The 20,315-nt window shown below is 38.8% G+C and overlaps 1 protein-coding gene across 1 annotated transcript in view; it reads left to right on the forward strand.

Moving 5' to 3' along the window:
* CAP2 (cyclase associated actin cytoskeleton regulatory protein 2) overlaps nucleotides 1–20,315 on the forward strand; it is a 189,026-nt gene that overhangs the window by 14,540 nt on the left and 154,171 nt on the right. The window contains exons 2-3 of the mRNA XM_066377118.1: nucleotides 5,846–5,967; nucleotides 9,461–9,561. Coding sequence (XP_066233215.1) covers nucleotides 5,847–5,967; nucleotides 9,461–9,561 — 222 coding nt within the window. The 5' untranslated portion in view covers nucleotide 5,846. The remainder of the gene's footprint in view (nucleotides 1–5,845; nucleotides 5,968–9,460; nucleotides 9,562–20,315) is intronic.

Raw genomic sequence — 20,315 nt, forward strand, 5'->3', positions numbered from 1 at the left:
AATGAGATGGGATGTCTTCATAAGAGTGGCTAGCACTGTATGTCTTCAGATGCATACTTCTAATGACTTTATGAACAGGTCATACCTAAAACAAAGCAAAATTAAGCTCTTTTCCCAAAGTCTCCCAGCTGGTGATTCCAAAGCCTCCATCCCAGCCTAGTTAAAGATGGACAAAAACAATTGCAATCTTATAAAATGTTTGCAAGTGTGGGAACTCTCCTTTTTTGGAAACTGCTATGAGAAGGATAGAAATGCACTCTCTCTCAGTGCTTTCAGCACAGTTGTGGTACTATTAGGTGACACTGAACATTGGATGCACATTGAACAGTGTTAGGATCCAAATGTCTTTACTTTGATGATGGATTCTAAAAAATGATTAAGGAAGTTAAACAATTTTTAAAAATTATGATAACTATCTTTTCTCCCATGATAATATTTCCAGCATACCTTATATTGCAAAATACATTATTATTCTCAGAGGATACTTACTGGCTATATTCTTGATGAAGTATATGAACTATTTATAAATGTATGAAATTGGTGTGAGAGGTGTTTGAATTGTTTAAATATTTAGGTTGTTAACATCTTTATTTGAAAGAAGAAAAAAAAAAGAACAACTTTGGTTTATAAACTCACTCAGAGACGTACAATGCACAATGACCATTCTCTTACCTTTCTACACCTCTTGAAACCACTTATAAAGAGAACATTTGATCAATAATAATACATATCATCATGACAGTTTCAAACACTGGAGAAAAAGAGAAGATCTCAAAAACTCCCTTTAAAGAGGAAAACACAGCTTACATCCCAAGGATGAACAATCAGAAGGGCTTGGACTTCTCACAGCAGCCTAGGGAGCTAGAAGACATTGGAGCAATGCCTTTAAAATTCTAAGGAAATGTTCCATCATGGAAGTTTATACTCAGCCAAACCACTAATCAAGTGTGAAAGCACAATAAAAATATTTTCATGCTTGCAAGATTTCAAAAAAATGGATCTTTCATATACCTTTTTTCAGAAAACAATACTCTTTCCATTTAAGGAAATACACCAAGAAAAACGAGGATATAGAGTCCAGAAAACAAGTGATACCACATAAGGGGGTGGAGGAGGGATGATTTCTCTATTCACCCTCAATGAAGGTGAAGGAAGGACCAGGTTACAGATGTGCAGCAGAACTATAAAGCAATCATGCAGTTGGAGCAACTCTCTGGAAGAGATACCTCTGAGAAGAAAGAACTAAGAATTCCAGATTTGTTTGGTCCCATTGAAAGGGGACTTACACAACAGGGGGAAAGGTTTAGGGATGATTACTTTTGAAGTGTGTAGAAGATTGGGAAGCTGAAAAATCTGGCTCTAGGAAAACCAGTTGTGCAAAAAAATAAAAAATAATCTTAGTATACATCATGACAGCTGTGAATAGTCATAATTTGTGGACAAGGCCCACCGGGGGTGAGGACGACGGAGATGCAGAGACCCGACTCTGGGGATCAGGTTCAGTGACACAGATCTGATTTATTCAGGAAGTAAGCTAGCTTATACACACAGGTTCAGCTTATAGGGTGTTACAACGTGTTCTTCAAATGGCTAAAAAGGTCAAGGAGCTGCCTGGTTAGCACTGAGTCACTTCTGTATAGCAGGCGAGCTCCCTCCTGGGTGTGCCTAGGAGGGTTTAACCTTGCTGGAGTGTTCTCACAGCATTGCATCAGCCACAGCTGCTAGGAATGTGCTCTACCTACAATAATTGTGTTAACACTGATCATTGGTCACACAAAAATTGGGACATAATACTATTGAGAAGGTAAAATAAAAGGAAATATGCAGGTATGTGCTGGTGGGGATAGGGTAAGGAAAAGGTAAACTCTCTTGTTTTTGGTGAGAACTCAATGGATACTGCCTAAAGGTGAAGAAAACAAACAAGACATAGAGCTATAAGCATATTATTCAGAGATAAGGAGGCAATTACTAAAATAAACAGCTAAAATAATTGCAAATGGTTGACTCTCAAGACAAAGAATTGGAGGGGCACTCAGGGGACTGCCGTGTTTTGTCATAAGCCTGTAGAACTGTCACTCTACATTTCTTTATGTTTGGCTTTGATAAATAAAAAATTTAAACTTTAAAAAGGAAAAGTGAGGGGCAAATTCAAATAGAAAAAAAAAAGAACAAACTGGGATGTTATACTTTCCATTATTAAGAAACCCAAAGGAGAATACTCAAAAAATAATACAAAACAAAGAATTAGGATTAACCTCAAGTATTATTTCCTAAACCATTAAAAAGAGAAAATTGTGAAGTTCTATATTTCTCTACCTTTTTCTTTTGACCTACCCTCACCCTCTAGTCAAATATTCATGTTTATTCTCTATAAGCTGTAGGTTGTCAGGGACCTCAGCTGAGGTTGACTTCAACCTGAGTTGGTGGAAAATCTGAGTGACATCATCTGACCCAGTCTCATGATTCTCCAGCTGCATGTCTGGCTTCTCTTTGCTTCTCATCTGATTCTTAAAACATCTTACAACCCCTATTTAGCCATATTCCCCTCTTCGCTGGCTTCCTGATCCAAGCTCATTCGTCTCTCCACCTGACCTATACTCATTCCCTAGCTTGAGCTTGCTGTCTGCATTTGTTTTGACTGCCCTATCCATCTCCTAATCCTAATTCTTAACTCCTCACTCCCACCACCTCATCAAAACTTGGCTAAATCCATTTTGAAAAACCCAGGCGAATGGAACTCCCTGGGAAGAATTTGGAGAATCGGCAGCTCTGTTCCTTCTTCATTCTTGAGAGCCAGGATAGCGGCTGAGGGCGCATATGGGGAGAAGTGTGCATGTGCACACATGTATGTGTGTGTTTTGAGAGAAGAGGGCACAGCCATCTTGGACTCCATCATTTCCCTGAGAATATTAACATGGATATTTTTGATATCCCGGTGTAAAGCCAATAGCTGCCATTAGGGCCATTCACATGCAGGTTCTCATTGGATTCGGACAGACGGTAATGAAACAATGGAGGCAAGAACTGATGGGCCATCATCTTGAATCCTAGCTTGCACCCGGCGGGCAAGTAAAAACACACACTGGGCTCCAAAGCCCACTCATTCATTGCTCACAAAGCTACTGACCCATCCGTTTCCTAGAATCAAAGGTTTCTAGCTCACCAGACTTATTCACCTATGTTTCCCATCTCCTTCCTTCTCTCTGCACAAACTCTGCACAAACTGGTTTCTCACTCAACACTCCACCATCTTGGCTGCTTCTCCTAGCCTCCTCCACGTGGCCTTTCTCTGCTTTCCTTTCTAATGTTAATCTCAGGAACCATGAGAGCAAGCTCCCAGTCTGCCCCACTTTATAGTGCAGAAATCAAAACTTTTAATCCAATATACAAAATATGGAAGTCTCTAATACAAAGTCACTTATCTGAGGCATGATAGGATTGCACCACTCCACATCAAAAAGGGTGGGTAAAGCTTAGTCCTAAAACCAAGCCCCAGGCTACAAGGATCCTGCCTGCCCACAGCCCGCCCCCAACACACATTAATATCACCTGGGCTACAGCTTCCATGTAGGCAGTGCCATCTTTAACAAAGTGAGCATAATATATTTTATCTGCCCAACACCCAATGTGTTTTTTCTTCTAGTTGTTCTTTCATTTCTCTTAGAAACTGTTTTAAAATTTTAAACCCAGAGGCATCTTTCCAGCTTCCTGGCATGAAATGTATTTTGACCTCTTAAGAGGCTGTAGCAACACTTCAGCTCATGGTAATTTTGTATGAAGTGACATCCGATTCACTTTTAGACTACATTCCACACCAGTCTGCCTAGCCCTGTAGTTTATGCGCTAACTCCTGTTGTCTTTCAACGTATGAAGCACTATTAGATAGCGTGCAGTTTGGTTCTTGTCTAGGAGGCTGATTAAGCCACTGTCAGGGACAGCAATCCTACATGTGAAATGTAACAGGCCTTGCTGAAACAGCTCTGGAGCTGCTGGAAGTGCTTGGTGCTTTTCTGTTGGGGGATAGGGAGCTTGCTAAGAAAACAAACATTTTTTTTTTCTAGCATGGGCTTCATCTATGGTGTTAACATTTGGCAAGCTGAGTAATAGGGAACATGGATAACTGTGAACAGATGGGCAACTATTAAAAGATCTGAGGGGCTTATATCATTTCTCAAATGACCCTCACCTACCTTTAGGATACCCAGTTCCCTTATAAGCTTACATAATGGATTCAATTTTCTTTTTTAACTTGCAATGGAAGCAAAAGCTCTGATGTTAAGAAGAAAAGAATAGATGAGAAACTTCTAATTTTGAGTCCTCTCGGGATTAGATGCTGATTTCAGTGTGCAGAGAACACTGCCCCATATTTTGAAAGAGTAGCTGCTGGCAGTTTTAGAGATGACTTTCCAAAATAGACACCGAACCTTCTCCATTCGTATCTGATAGCCATCTGACCTTTGGATGCAGAATTACGGAGCTGTCCTCGTGGTTTGATAAGTATAACCTTGTTTTTAAAAAAGGCAGTGGTGAGTCATCATTGTGTTTAAGCTCAAAGCTAACAGACAACAAAATACAAAAGGGAAGTGCATTACCTGGTTCCTGGCAGAAATAGAAAATAGTTACACATTTTACAGCAATAAAATGTACCGACGCTCTAGGGTGGTGTTGTTTCTGATGCAGGAGTATGCCAATCCTCTGTGGCTCAGAATGATGCTTGGAAAGTTCCTAACAGTGAGAAGTGCAGACACTGAGATAAGGCCTGTTTTACTCTCTCTGGGACAGCAGCCTGATTTTGCGAAGAGCAAAATCATAGATTAGTGTGGTCAGAGTTATGGTACCTATCAGCTGCACCTCATGAATCTGGCCATATGAGCTTGGGTTCTATTCCTTGTAGTTGGCCTTAGTAATATTACATCCAGGGCCAGTAGTGATAGGTACTAATCAAATGTACACTTGGTGTATCTATCCAAGATCTGTTTGGAAGCAGGAAGCATAGATAGATAGATACCCAGCCTCATTTTTACCCTCAGTTTTTTATTCAGCTTCAAAGCCAGTTTATGTCAGCCAAGAATGTTGGGAAACTGAAGGTTGCTGTCTCCAAAAAGCACCCCATCTAAACTGAATTTTGTCTAAAAATAACCAGCATCAAAGGGAGATAACCACCTTTAATATTATAAATTCAAATCTCTACCATTCAGAACAATTTTAATTTAAAATAATTTAGCAAAGAAACCGTGAAACAAAGTAACAGGAAGTAGAAGACAATTTGCTCTGGAAGTGATGGCTTTTATTGGCCTGCTCTGTGATGCCTGGTTTCACAAACGCATAGTTCTCCTGTGCTGGGCTATTTGGTTGAATGTAATTGAGTAAACAAGGGTTATTAGTGGGTTTAATGTCCCTTGGAGAATTACACTTTAACTGAAAAAAAATACTGGAAATGGTTAAAATATGCTCCCACCATTTAGCAATAAGAGTTGGAATACTAATTGTGAGATATATATTCCTGGGCTTTTAAGTAGTAAGTGCTACACATAGATTGTATCATAGCTGAAAGAAACGCTTGATACTGGTATAAATGGAATGAATGTTTGTGTGTTGCCTATGGGGTTTGTAAAAGTCATTGAATAGAAATGAGCTCAATAAAATTTGTGGGGTTCTTTGTTCCAAGTTTTATGTTCTTTTGCATTTCACATATTTTCTTGACATGTAGAAATATTCTCTAAACAAGTAAAGCCCTTTCAGGTAATTTTTTTATTTTTCTTCTTGCCTCTGTTAAGTCTGATGGTGTCAGCTTGCTAATCCTGCCTGACGCTCACATGGCCTGTTTGTTCCTGTGTTCTTCCAGCATGGCAGAGATGCAGGGACTGGTGGAAAGACTGGAGCGGGCCATTGGCCGACTAGAGTTGCTGTCTTCAGTGTCACACCGGCCTTCTGGGAACTGTGGAGAAATTAACAGTGTCAACGGAGGTAGGGCCACAAACTGTTGTCATTACTGATCTCTACATGGGTCACTTAGCTTTGTCCCCATCATTTAGTTCTCAAGTAATATTTCTGTTTACTTTCTTCAACTTTCCTACTCCTTTCTCTGTATCTGACCATGACATTAACCAGATGCAAGCAATCCCTGAAAAAGAGAAAGGATAGAAATGTTTCAACCCACAATCCACAAAATTTACCAGTATCTCTGCCTGTTAAGAGCATAATCCATGTGCCAAAGATCATTATTCTTTCATTTTAGTGTTTATACTGCTCTTCCACACTCAATTACTAAATATATTATGTAAGGAATTATTGAAAAGAAACTAATGTTCTCAGAATGTAAACTGGAAGGAATTATTATTCTGTAGATTTTTGTTTTAAAGAGAACAAGCCATTAAATTGAAGAACTGCAGTTTTAAAGGAAGCCAGCCTGATGTGAATCCAAATATGACTTTCTTATTATGTGATCACATCATGCTGTGTTCCCTGTGCCCCTTCTTAACCAAATATGCTTTTAAAATTACATGCTAATACCACACTTTAGAAAAAAGATTTAAAGAAGTATGTGACCAAACATAAAAAGTTGTCTATTTCTTTAACATGATACCATGTATGGCAAACTCTAAGTCATCTACAGTGATTTTACTAATTTCTTGCCTAAGGTTGCAGATTTAGTAAATAAAAATACAGGACCCCCAGTTAAATTTTAATTTCAGGTAAGCTTCCTTTTTCTTTGCAGGGGGTAAAAGTGTGTTCCAAATACAGTGCCGGATGTGCTGCATGGTACACACTTATTCTAAAAATGTATTCATTGTTTATGTGAAATTAAAATTTAACTGGGCTATCTGTATTTAATCTAGCAACTTTATTCTTGTCTCACATAAGATTCCTCTTTATCTGACCCATTTTGAATCCTATTAGGCTTTTGGAGGCTGAGGAAAGACTTACGGAAGACGGGGCTTCCAACAAAGCTTTCACAAGGCAAGGTGAAACATGGGTGCTTTGAGAGTTTCTGGCCTATTTGGAGCTGTGCCTTGTATTATATGCCCTGGGATAAAAATTACTGTGTGGGCAAAATGCACAGGCTGGGCTTCCCCCCCACCCCCAAACATAATGAAAATTAAAATGCTCTGAATAAATTGAAAGGGGGTGTTATTTAAGGCAAGGCTGCCAGGGGTCCTGTATGTTGTTTCCACATCACTGAGACACATTGATGATTTCATTTTAGGCCTCCTTTTGTTAACTGTACAATTGCTTTGTGAGATTCTGTAAACCTTATTCATAAGAAAATATTTTTATATTCTCTTCAGTAACTTTGTTTCCTTATTACTTAAGCATCTGGTGAACAAAAGACACTTTTCTAAGATTGCCAACCACAAATACAGAACCAGTGAACACACGAAACAGTCAAAATCCAACTCCCAAGAGATCATGTAGTGTTGTTGAATAAAGGGGAAAAAAATCCCTCCATAATTTTATCTTTGCTTACTCAAAGAGCTACTAGACTGCATTTTTAAAAATTTTCTCTACAAGAAATTATTCTGGGAAAATTAATAGGTTAAGCAAAATTAGAAGGTATATAATTAAATTATTTAAGTATTTGCTATTTTCTCATATAGCAAATCATTCCAAACCAGTTATTAAAGTCGGGTCTTTTAAAACAACTTAGCCAGCAATTTATTATCCTACTTGAAATGAAGTAGGGTAATTAATAAGTAGGATAATTAGTAAAATATCTGAGTGATATCCATCGTTAAGACATTTCTTTATTCTGAACAACATTACCTCCATTTCTTCTTAAGTAATGAGCTTTGGTAATTTTCTAAATTCTATTTTGAAAAAATCCTTAAGGACAACCTCTCACCTTAAATATAATCATCATCATTACAATAATACTATTAGATTTTATTTTATATTTTAAAAAAAAACTTTTAGAAAGAATCCAGTCTATTACAAATCCATCTATGCACAAATCAAAGAACTGCCTTCTTATGATACTGGTGTTATGATATGTTTTGATATGTTTTATTTTTCTCCTGACAATCAAGTAAGTTTGGCTCAAGAGCAGAAGAAATATTTTTGCATACCTGCCAAGTGACAAGCACCGTGGTGGGTGCAAGGAAATCTAAGATGAATAACACACAGTCTTAATCCTCTAGAATCTTTAGTCTCAATGCATTACTACCATACAGGGCCACAGATGTTTTGATTGAGGGATGTTCAAAGGATACAGGCTGGGGAGAAAGATGAGTCATTAGAGGCTGCCTGGAGGAGGTGTGAGCAGCACTGAGTAATGAAAAGCAGTTGGAAAATATTCCCTTTTTATTGTACCTTCTCCACATACAGGCATCCATCATATTTCTAAAACATCCAACTACTTTAAATATTCGGCAGAGACCTACTTCTCAGGCCTCTCACAGAGCAACAAACAGGTTTATTTGTTCCCAAGCAGATGCATAAGGAATCTTTGGGGCACCCCTTCTGTGTCCTAGAAGTTGGTTCATACTGCATTGTGAACTTTAAGAGAACTCAGCTTCAGCAGCCTACTTAAAATGAGAAGTCAGACTAGGCACAGAGAGCTGTAAAGGACTGTTTTTTTTCCATCACCCTACCAGCCTGTGGAAATGGGCAACTGGGAAAAAATGAAAAGGAAGGAAACCTTTGTCTTACAGACTCCTGAGCTTGGCTATTTCCATCCAATATGAGAAAGGAAGTCCTAGCATTTGTTTTGGATTTTAGTAGCCAGTAGTTCCGATTTTCTCAAAATTATCTTTCTCAATATTAGGGATATGAAGTGCGGGGCTTAGATTAATTTCTCCTGTGAATTAAAACGTAGGGAGAGAAAGTCAGAGCACACCAGGTTGGGCTACTGTCACTTCAGCTTTTACAGTAATTCGACAGATTAAAACGCACTCTGCAGTAGCACCGGCCGTTTCATGCCCACACTGCCCCCTCTCCTCTCCCCGGAAGTAAAGAAGAGACAAAAGAGTGACATCAGCTTTTTTTTCCTATTTGCCCAAAGTTCAGATTACCTTTTAATTGTTCTAGATAATGTTGGGAACTGTTTGCAGAGGTGTTCTCGTACCTGATCTGTTCAGTATAGAAGAAAGTACACTAGCTGTGGATTAATAAGGCTTGGTTCTGTTTTGGGATCTGCCTCTAATTTGGCATGTGGCTTTAGTCAAGTCACATGCTCTGTTTATATCAGCATTTCCTCATCAGTAAACTGGGATGGTGCTACTTACCTTATGACTTAAGCAAAATTATGTAAGTGAAAGTGCTTACTGAGGAAGATGAAAAATAGAAAACTTTTCTTGAGCCACTGAGAGGTGTTTAATAAATACTGATTGAAGGAATGAATGATGTAGTAAAGAGAATGAAAATGACATGGATGATATTCAACTTCCATATTACCTATGGCAAAGCAGTACCAGCTTTTCATTAAACTACCAGGGAATAATACCATATTCTTCATCCAAAGGTGTTGTACCCTCAGTGGAAGCCTTTGATAAGCTGGTGAACAGCATAGTGGCTGAATTTTTAAAGAAGAGTAAGATCCTTGCTGGTGATGTGGAGACTCATGTGAGTACTTTCCTTTCTTGTCCTTTATGGAAAGATAACAAGGTTAGCCAGGGTGAGGAGACATTGGGACCTCTGTGCCCTGCAGGTGGGATTGTCAAATGGTGCAGCCAGTATGGAGAAGAATACACTGATTCCTAAAAAAATAAAATTAGTGATAGAATTATCATACAATTCAGCAATTCCCCTTCTGGATATATGCCCAAAAGAATTAAAAGCAGGATCTCAAAGAGCTATTTGTATACCTATGCTCACAGCAGCATTATTCACAATAGACAAAAGATGAAGCAACCCAGGTGTCTGTGGACAGATGAATGGATAAGCAAAATGTGGTGTAGGCATACAAGGGAATATTATTCAGCCATAAAACGGGAGGAGGGAATGCTAACACTTTTTACAACATGGATAGACCTTGAGGATATTATGCTAAGTAAAATCAGCTACTTACAAAGGACAAATGCTGTATGATTCCATTTATATAAAGTATCTAGAGTAGTCAAACTCATAGAAACAGAAGGTAGAAAGATGGTTACCTGGGGTGGGGGAGAGAGAAATGGGAACTTTTTTAATGGGCATAGAGTTTTAGTTTTGTAATACACTACGGAAATGGTTAAGATGGTAAATTTTGTGCTGTTTATATTTTACCACAAGTTTTTTAAAAAGTACAACTTGAGGAAAAGCGAAGTCATAGAATTTGATAATTTCTGGATTAGTAGAAGCCTTTGATGACATACAGACCAACTTTTCAATCTTAGACACTTTTTATACATTTTAAATGCTTAGTATCCTCTCTAAAGCTAGTCATTATTTGCATGCATATAGTGAAAATCTAATGTCATAGCCAAACCAATTAAAAACCTGGAAGTTTATTACCAGCTTCTTCTTTTCCATTTACCTTTGTTTTCCTCAGAGGATTGAATTTCAAATCCATCTGCTTATAGACTTCTCAGCAATGAGGCAATCATGGCAAAACCATTTTTGGTATAGATTCACATATAATCTGATTCTTGAATAAAGTTGTGGTTTGGGGTTAAAAAAAACATTAAAAGGAGATTCTCTTTTGGCTCCCTCCCCAGTCAGACATTATGCGCAGCACCGGCATCAGTCTCCCAGGGCCTCTGGTGACTCAGTTCCACCAGAGGTTCCAGGATTATAATTAATAGATGCTTATCTTACCACATTTACAATGGATTTGTTCATGACATCTGAGAAACATGAAGATTCATCTCATAACCTCTATTTTTATTAAATATTCCTGTTGAAGTACCCATTGGCTAAAGAGAGGACGTTCTAACATAGAAAAGTCTGTATAATAGAGATGCTTGCTTCAAATAGATCACAAAGCTCTATCCTTACTCTGGTCTGTTCTTGAGCTTAATATTTTTGTTTGTATACAGAAAGATCATGGCTGAGCTTTTTATATTCTAACACATGGTAGTACCTGAAAGCTCACATATACAATGGAATATTACCCCAATACACAAAACGATTTTTTTTTTTGTATTTTTCTGAAGCTGGAAACGGGGAGAGACAGACTCCCGCATGCGCCTAACCGGGATCCACCCGGCACGCCCACCAGGGGCGATGCTCTGCCCACCAGGGGGCGATGCTCTGCCCCTCCGGGGCGTCGCTCTGCCGCGACCAGAGCCACTCTAGCACCTGGGGCAGAGGGCAAAGAGCCATCCCCAGAGCCCGGGCCATCTTAGCTCCAATGGAGCCTCGGCTGTGGGAGGGGAAGAGAGAGACAGAGAGGAAGGAGGGGGGGGGGGGTGGAGAAGCAAATGGGCGCTTCTCCTATATGCCCTGGCCAGGAATCGAACCCGGGTCCCCCGCACGCCAGGCCAACGCTCTACCGCTGAGCCAACCGGCCAGGGCCACAAAACGATTTTTGAGTGATTGACAGTTACTCTCTTGATCACCATAACAATTATTATATCATTGTTACTATTAAATAATGTTGACATTGTACTTCTGAGGTACACAGTATATTATAACTCTTACTAGTAATATTTCACAAAATTTTGTTTTTATTTTTTATTCATTTTAGAGAAGGAGGACAGAGAGAGTGTGAGAGGAGAGAGAGAGAGAGAGGGTGGGGAGGAGCAGGAAGTATCAACTCCCATATGTGCCTTGACCAGGCAAACCCGGGATTTCGAACTGGTGACCTCAGCGTTCCAGGTCGATGATTTATCCGCTGTGCCACCACAGGTCAGGCCTCACAGAATTTTATATAAAAGGTTTTTTTTACTAGAGAATAATGAGGCCTATAAATAAGTATATTTAATTTCTTATTTAAAAAAATGTTGAATATGCATATCAAGTTTTTTCAAACTGCACAGTAACTTCATTTAAATTTTTTTCTGACCAAAGTTGAGTTATAAATACAATGTAGCTTGATCTATGTTAACTTTTTTTTCTTCCCGCTAATTAGCCTGAAAACAGTATGACTCAACTGAAGGAATATTCTCAATAATTAATATATAATGCTTTTTAAAAATTAAGGAAGGAAGGTAAGCAGATAGGAAAGATAGAGGAAAGAAGGAAGGAAGGAAGGAAGGAAGGAAGGAAGGAAGGAAGGAAGGAAGGAAGGAAGGAAGGAAGGAAGGAAGGAAGGAAGGAAGGAAAAAGGGAAGGAGTGAAGGAGAGAGGGAGGGAGGGAGGGAGGGAAGGAAGGAGGGAGGGAGGAAGGGAGAGAGGGAGAGAAGAAAAAGAGAAAAACATTTGTTATATGAAAGTTTAGACTCTCATTCTAGAAGACAAAGAAAAGTACAGGCAGCTATTGTCCATCTGCCCATTACTTTAATACATTGAACAAGTAGTGTATTTTTTCTCTCTTATAGAACTATGTGTCATTGATGGTAAGCAGCTGCTCCCTCACACATAAGCCAGAATGGGGGTTGAACTTTGTTCCAAGAACACACCTGTTGCCGAGAAAAAAAAACCCTCACATACCTGATTGTACAGCATGGAAATCTGAGAATGACACAAATGTGCATCATGTTAAATCCCGTCCCTGTAAAAGCTATTTCACAGATACTAATAATGAATAAGGGCAGCCAAGCTATGATTTAACGTCTGCTCAATGTGTTGGCTGCTGGTTGGGCTTAATTTACTGAACACTCAATAGTCTATTGACAGAACAGACCACAAAAAGGGAGGAACTAATAGCTACAATTAGGAAGCTCTGCTAAACCAAAGAACATAACAGATTTAGCAAAGATTAGATCTTGTAAAGTCTTCTTGTATGCAACATAAACCAAAGGGCTTATTTGAATTATTCTTCAACCCAGGATCACCTACACAGCTTGCACCCCTTTTAAGAAAGAATAAACAATGCATAATTTTATAATAGCTGTTTAGAGTAAACATGTCCCTCACTTGTTACAGGAAAGGATTCTCTAGAAACTGAGCCTACATAATAGCAAGCTCTTGGTCAGACATCATTTATCTTTAAATGGACAAATGTGATTTTTTCTTTTTAACAAAGCTGTCCTGTTCTCATGGTATATGGAACTAATCTCAGATATATTACTAAATTATTTGAAAATCATGAAACAGCTGCAAATGGTCTGGCTCTTCCTAACTTAGACTCTTGTTGGAGCTGTATAGGATTTACATTTGAAATGTTTCTAGAAGTCTGGAACATTTGTTTCCTATCTGGACTCAAAGGGATAAAAAATAAACAACTGAGAAGTCTAACACATGTAAGCATAGTCAGATTCAATCACACCGCACAGTTGAGTGTGATTTTATAAAGGATGAACCCTTTTAGACAGTTATTATAGCTGTGCTTTTGATGGGTCACCATTACTATTCTAGATGTTCCCAGTCTTTGTCATTTTATACCATGCTAGCGAGGTACATAAGTTCAGAAAGTTGCAAAATAAGGAGTATCTTCCTCTGACTAGCACTGGCAGTTTGTATTTGTAATTTCGAACTGATTCTGCTTTTTACAGCATGACCTTGAGCTAGTTAGTCACTTACCCCGCTCAGTAATAAGGTTGAACAAGCTCACTTTCCAGGGCCTTTTGGCTCTCACAGCCCATTAGAGTGACTCACCTGTTGTCTCAGCATTAAAGCATGAGGGAGGAGGACAGTTTGGTTTCCAGTTGAAAAGTTTATGATAGGGCAGCAGCATCATATTAAAAGGCATCTTGAGCCATGCCAAGGGAAGCACCCTAATCATCTGAACATACAAAGCAAGCAGGACACATGTCAGCAAAAGGATGCACAGAACACTAAGGATAAAATATCAACCTGTTTTCCTGTGCTCTAGAAGAAAGTCAGATCACTTTATTTAAAAACACCTTGAGGCCCTGGCCGGTTGGCTCAGTGGTAGAGCGTCAGCCTGGCGTGCAGAAGTCCTGGGTTCGATTACCGGCCAGGGAACACAGGAGAAGCACCCATCTGCTTCTCCACCCCTCCCCCTCTCATTCCTCTCTGTCTCTCTCTTCTCCCGCAGCGAGGCTCCATTGGAGCAAAGATGGCCCAGGCGCTGGGGATGGCTCCTTGGCCTCTGCCCCAGGCGCTAGAGTGGCTCTGGTCACAACAGAGCGACGCCCCAGAGGGGCAGAGCATCGCCCCCTGGTGGGCAGAGCGTCGCCCCCTGGTGGGCGTGCCGGGTGGATCCCGGTCGGGCGCATGCGGGAGTCTGTCTGTCTCTCCCCGTTTCCAGCTTCAGAAAAATACAAAAAATACAAAAATAAAATAAATAAATAAATAAATAAATAAATAAATAAATACAAACACCTTGAGGCCTCCATGAGTCTGTCCTTGGTCTTACAGGTTGTCACTTTCTCTTTACGTGGGCTTTATTTCTAGGATAATTAATAACCTTATCTCTGAAATAAATAATACAAAGACACACATTTGTCTGACCATTCCATTTGTATTCTGCCTCTGATTTTAGAAAATATCTATAGGTAATTTGTACTCATTTAAAAAGTGATGATTTGCATTTTTGGTGCTTTGTAATCTGGATCTATATAGGAACCCTCTTGCCTCCACAAAAATAAATAAATAAATAAATAATAAATGATCAAAAGCACAAGTTTTGACTCCACAAAAAGCTCATTCTACACAGATCTCCCTCACTCTCCTGCTCACCTTTAGCCAGTTTACTTCTGGTTTCTTGCTAATTGGTTTAATTTGAACATTTGTTTTTATTATAACTAGTTGTAGATACCTTGGCAGTCTCATGTCGAAAGGATCTGTACATTCCGCAAATGGCAGAGATCTAAAAAATAACTTGTATAAAGAATTCGGCTCTTAGATTTCATACAGGCTTTACATTGGGAGTCTCCTTTCTTATAGTCTTAACTAGTTAATGATAGAATTATTAGAGAATGAAATACCTTGGAAATCATGTGTTCCAGTACACAGCCCCTTTATTGTTTTTCTTTGCCTTCTCCCTCCCTCCCTCCCTCCTTCCCTCCTTCCCCCTCTCCCTTCTACCTTCCTTTCCTTTCCTTTCCTTTCCTTTCCTTTCCTTTCCTTTCCTTTCCTTTCCTTTCCTTTTCCTTTTCCTTTCCTTCCTCCCATCTTCCCTTCACCTCTTTTTTTAGAGAAGGAAACTGCAAGCTGGGTAGGTTAGGTGATGTAGGTGATGTGTTGAATGGGGCACCATGTCCTGATGGCAGAGACAGGAACTTTGTCTCCACAGTATCAATCCATTGCATCGGGAGATGCCCGGCTTGGACCTGCTGGACATCTGTGTCTCCCAACACCTTTGTAACTGGATCTCTAGTGAGAAGCAAGTGACACTTACCTGTCACCTTCCTCCTATTCTCTTACTCTATAGCTGTTACTGTTCCCCTTACCAAATTTCCACAATATGAGGAAAGGTCATTATGACGTGGGCTGAGGTGGAAGGACTGAAGAAAGGGTGGAACATCACTGTAACTCGCACCTCTCATGTGTCTCCTCAGAGCAGTGCTGAGTAAGGCAATAAGGAGAAAGGTGACAGATGAACTCCATCCCTCATAGGACTTCTACCTCATCACATTGGCTTTGTCTCAGCCTGGTCATAATTCACTGAGCTGTTGCACCATATTTGCAGAACTCAGAAACTTCACAGATATATCAGTCTCTGTTATCATCTCTTTTCAAGAATGTGTAAAATTTTTATTCTCAGTACTGAACATATAATTTGCTACTGAGCACATGCTTTGACTCAGAGCCTATCACTTGCTAAGTCATTGACCTTAGTTGGACATCCCTGTGATCTTTTTTACTTAAGGATGTTTGTTTTTAGAGTATATAATCCCTGTCTGTTCTACTAAGCATTCTAATTCCATAGCATATTTAGAGCTTTGGGGGCAGGCTAATAAGAAACTGGACTTGGAATCTAAACATCTCTTGAAGGACCACCAGGTATCACTAACCCCTAGCATTGCCCCCTTTACCAAAAATAAAATGTCACCAAAATATTTTGCTGAAACAATGAGGAGGGTTCCATGAATTTCTCAAGCTAAGATATCTATCTGCCTTTTTTCCTTCCTGGGCAGCACATAGGCTTTTGTCAAACTTTTGACTGAGTGCTATGCTTTCAGCTCCTTAAAGGAAACCTATGGTAAATTTTCACTCCTGGCTTTCCTTCTCTGTTCTGTGCTCACTGGCAGAAGCAAAGCAGAAGAGCCAAAATATGTAGCAGTGCATCTGAGATGCCCAGGCTGCTGCGGCGGGGATAAGCCACGTCACCCACCAGCTGGCACCTTTTGGCATGCACCTGTGAAAAAAATTAGATTTTTGAGTCTCATATAAATGGCTTTGCTCTACATAAAGCACAATACGAATTTACAGCTCAGTTCATACCAGGGGTTCCTGAGGGTAACAAGCAAGTTTTTGCCAAAGATTTTTCTCCCTAGAAATACTGTTTTAGAAGGTTGTTGCCCAATGTTAGTCATGCTACCCAAAACTTGCAACATATGCTTCATTTTCCTTTTTCTTTTTTTTTTTTTTTTCTTTTTCTTTTTTTTTTTTTAAATTAAATTTAATGCAGTGACATTGATAGATCAGGGTACAAATGTTGAGAGAAAATATCTCTAGATTATTTTGACATTTGATTGTGCTATATACCCCTCCCCCAAAGTTAAATTGTCTTCTGTCACCTTCTATCTGGTTTTCTTTGTGCCCCTCCCCTCCCCTAACCCCTCTCTCCTTCTTCACCCCCTCCACCCTCCCCCAACCTCCCGCCCCTGTTGCCATCACATTCTTGTTCATGTCTCTGAGTCTCAGTTTTATGTCCCTTCTGTGTATGGATTCATCTTAGTTTTTTTTTTTCTGATTTACTTATTTCACTCCGTATAATGTTGTCAAGGTCCATCCATGTTATTGTAAATGATCCGATGTCATCATTTCTTATGGCTGAGTAGTATTCCATAGTATATATGTACCAAAGCTTTTTAATCCACTCGTCCTCTGACGGACACTTGGGCTGTTTCCAAATCTTCGCTATTGTGAACAATGCTGCCACAAACATGCGGGTGCATTTCTCCTTTTGGAGCCGTTCTATGGTGTCCTTGGGGTATATTCCTAAAAGTGGGATAGCTGGGTCAAAAGGCAGTTCGATTTTCAGATTTTTGAGGAATCTCCATACTGTTTTCCACAGTGGCTGCACCAGTCTGCATTCCCACCAGCAGTGCAGGAGGGTTCCCTTTTCTCCACATCCTCGCCAGCACTTATTCTGTGTTGTTTTGTTGATAAGCGCCATTCTGACTGGTGTGAGGTGATATCTCATTGTGGTTTTAATTTGCATTTCTCTAATGATTAATGATGTTGAGCATTTTTTCATATGCCTATTGGCCATCTGTATGTCCTCTTCGGAGAAGTGTCTATTCATCTCTTTTGCCCATTTTTGGATTGGATTGTTTGTCTTCCTGGTGTTGAGTTTTACAAGTTCTTTATAAATTTTGGTTATTAACCCCTTATCAGACATATTGTCAAATATGTCCTCCCATTGTGTAGTTTGTCTTTTTATTCTGTTCTTGTTGTCTTTAGCTGTGCAAAAGCTTTTTAGTTTGATATAGTCCCATTTGTTTATCCTGTCTTTTATTTCACTTGCCCGTGGAGATAAATCAGCAAATATATTGCTCCGAGAGATGTCCGAGAGCTTACTGCCTATGTTTTCTTCTAAGATGCTTATGGTTTCACGGCCTACATTTAAGTCTTTTATCCATTTTGAGTTTATTTTTGTGAGTGGTGTAAGCTGGTGATCTAGTTTCATTTTTTTGCAGGTAGCTGTCCAATTTTCCCAACACCATTTGTTAAAGAGGCTGTCTTTACTCCATTGTATTTCCTTACCTCCTTTGTCAAATATCAGTTGTCCATAGAACTGTGGGTTTATTTCTGGGTTCTCTGTTCTGTTCCATTGATCTATATGCCTGTTCTTATGCCAGTACCAGGCTGTTTTGAGTACAACGGCCTTGTAGTATAACTTGATATCAGGAAGTGTGATACCTCCCACTTTATTCTTCTTTTTTAAGATTGCTGAGGCTATTCGTGTCCTCTTTTGGTTGCATATAAATTTTTGGAATATGTGTTCTATATCTTTGAAGTATGTCATTGGTATTTTAATTGGTATTGCATTGAATTTATAGATTGCTTTGGGTAATATAGATATTTTAATGATGTTTATTCTTCCTAACCATGAGCACGGTATATGCTTCCACTTGTTTATATCTTCCTTGATTTCTTTTATCAATGCTTTGTAATTTTCCGAGTACAAGTCTTTAGTCTCCTTGGTTAAGTTTACTCCTAGGTACTTTATTTTTTTGGTTGTAATTGTGAAGGGGATTGTTTCCTTAATTTCTCTTTCTGACTGTTCATTGTTGGTGTATAAAAATGCTTCTGATTTCTGAGTATTGATTTTATATCCTGCCACTTTGCTGAATTTATTTATCAGGTCCAGTAGCTTTTTGACTGAGACTTTAGGGTTTTTTATATACAATATCATATCATCTGCAAATAATGATAGTTTTACTTCTTCTTTTCCAACTTGAATGCCTTTTATTTCTTCTTCTTGTCTGATTGCTGTGGCTAGGACTTCCAGGACTATGTTAAATAAGAGTGGTGAAAGGGGACACCCCTGCCTTGTTCCTGATCTTAAGGGTATTGCTTTTAATTTTTTCCCATTGAGTATGATGTTGGCTGTGGGTTTCTCATAGATGGCTTTTATCATGTTGAGGTATGTTCCCTGTATTCCCACTTTGCTGAGAGTTTTGATCATGAATGGGTGCTGGATTTTATCAAATGCTTTTTCTGCATCTATTGAAATTATCATATGGTTTTTCTCCTTCTTTTTGTTTATGTGATGAATCACATTGATTGATTTACGAATATTGTACCAGCCTTGCCTCCCCAGAATAAATCCCACTTGATCATGGTGTATGATTTTTTCCATATATTGTTGGATCCAGTTTGCTAATATTTTGTTGAGGATTTTAGCATCTATATTCATCAGAGATATTGGCCTATAATTTTCTTTCTTTGTGTTGTCTTTGCCTGGTTTTGGAATCAGAATTATGCTCGCCTCATAAAAGGAGCTTGGAAGTCTTCCTTCCTCTTGAATTTTTTGAAATAGTTTGAGAAGAATAGGAGTTAGTTCTTCTTTGAATATTTGGTAGAATTCCGTTGTGAAGCCATCGGGCCCTGGACTTTTCTTTGTTGGGAGTTTTTTGATAACTATTTCAATCTCATTTGGTGTAATCGGTCTGTTTAGGTTTTCTGATTCTTCCAGATTGATTTTTGGAAGATTGTATGTTTCAAGGAATTTGTTCATTTCATCTAGGTTGTCTAGTTTTTTGGCATACAGTTCTTCATAGTATTCTCTTACAATATTTTGTATTTCTGTTGTGTCAGTTGTTATTTCTCCTCTCTCATTTCTAATTTTATTTATTTGAGTCCTCTCTCTCTTTTTCTTGGTGAGTCTACTTAAAGGTTCATCAATCTTGTTTACCTTTTCAAAGAACCAGCTCCTAGTTTCATTGATCCTCTGTATTGTTTCTTTAGCCTCTATGTCATTTATTTCTGCTCTGATCTTTATTATTTCCTTCCTTCTACTACATTTGGTCTTTACTTGCTGTTCTTTTTCTAGTTCTTTTAGATGCAGGGTTAAGTTGTTTATTTGAGCTTTTTCTAGCTTCTGAAAGTGTGCCTGTAGTGCTATGAACTTCCCTCTCAGCACTGCTTTCGCTGTGTCCCATAAATTTTGAGTTGTTGTATGCTCATTGTCATTCGTTTCTAGGAATTTTTTAATTTCTTCTTTGATCTCATTCTTAATCCATTCATTATTTAACACCCTGCTATTTAGTTTCCATGTGTTTGAGAATTTTTGAGCTTTTCTGCTGTGATTCATTTCTAGTTTCATGCCGTTGTGATCGGAGAAAGTGCTTGATATGATTTCAATCTTCTTAAATTTGTTGAGAGCACTTTTGTGCCCTAACATGTGGTCTATCCTAGAGAATGTACCATGAGCACTTGAAAAGAATGTATATTCTGCTGCTTTAGGGTGAAAGGATCTGAAGATATCTATTAAATCGAGTTGATCTAGTGTTTCCAATAAGTCTGCTGTTTCTTTGTTAATTTTCTTTCTTGAGGATCTATCTAGTGATGTTAGTGGGATATTGAAATCCCCTACTATTATAGTATTGCTGTTGATCTCGCCCTTTAAATCCATCAAAGTCTGTTTTATATATTTGGTTGCTCGTATATTAGGTGCATAGATATTTATAATAGTTATATCTTCCTGTTGGATTACT

The sequence above is a fragment of the Saccopteryx leptura genome, chromosome 3 (genome assembly GCF_036850995.1).
Source record: "Saccopteryx leptura isolate mSacLep1 chromosome 3, mSacLep1_pri_phased_curated, whole genome shotgun sequence".
Taxonomy (NCBI): Eukaryota; Metazoa; Chordata; class Mammalia; order Chiroptera; family Emballonuridae; genus Saccopteryx; species Saccopteryx leptura.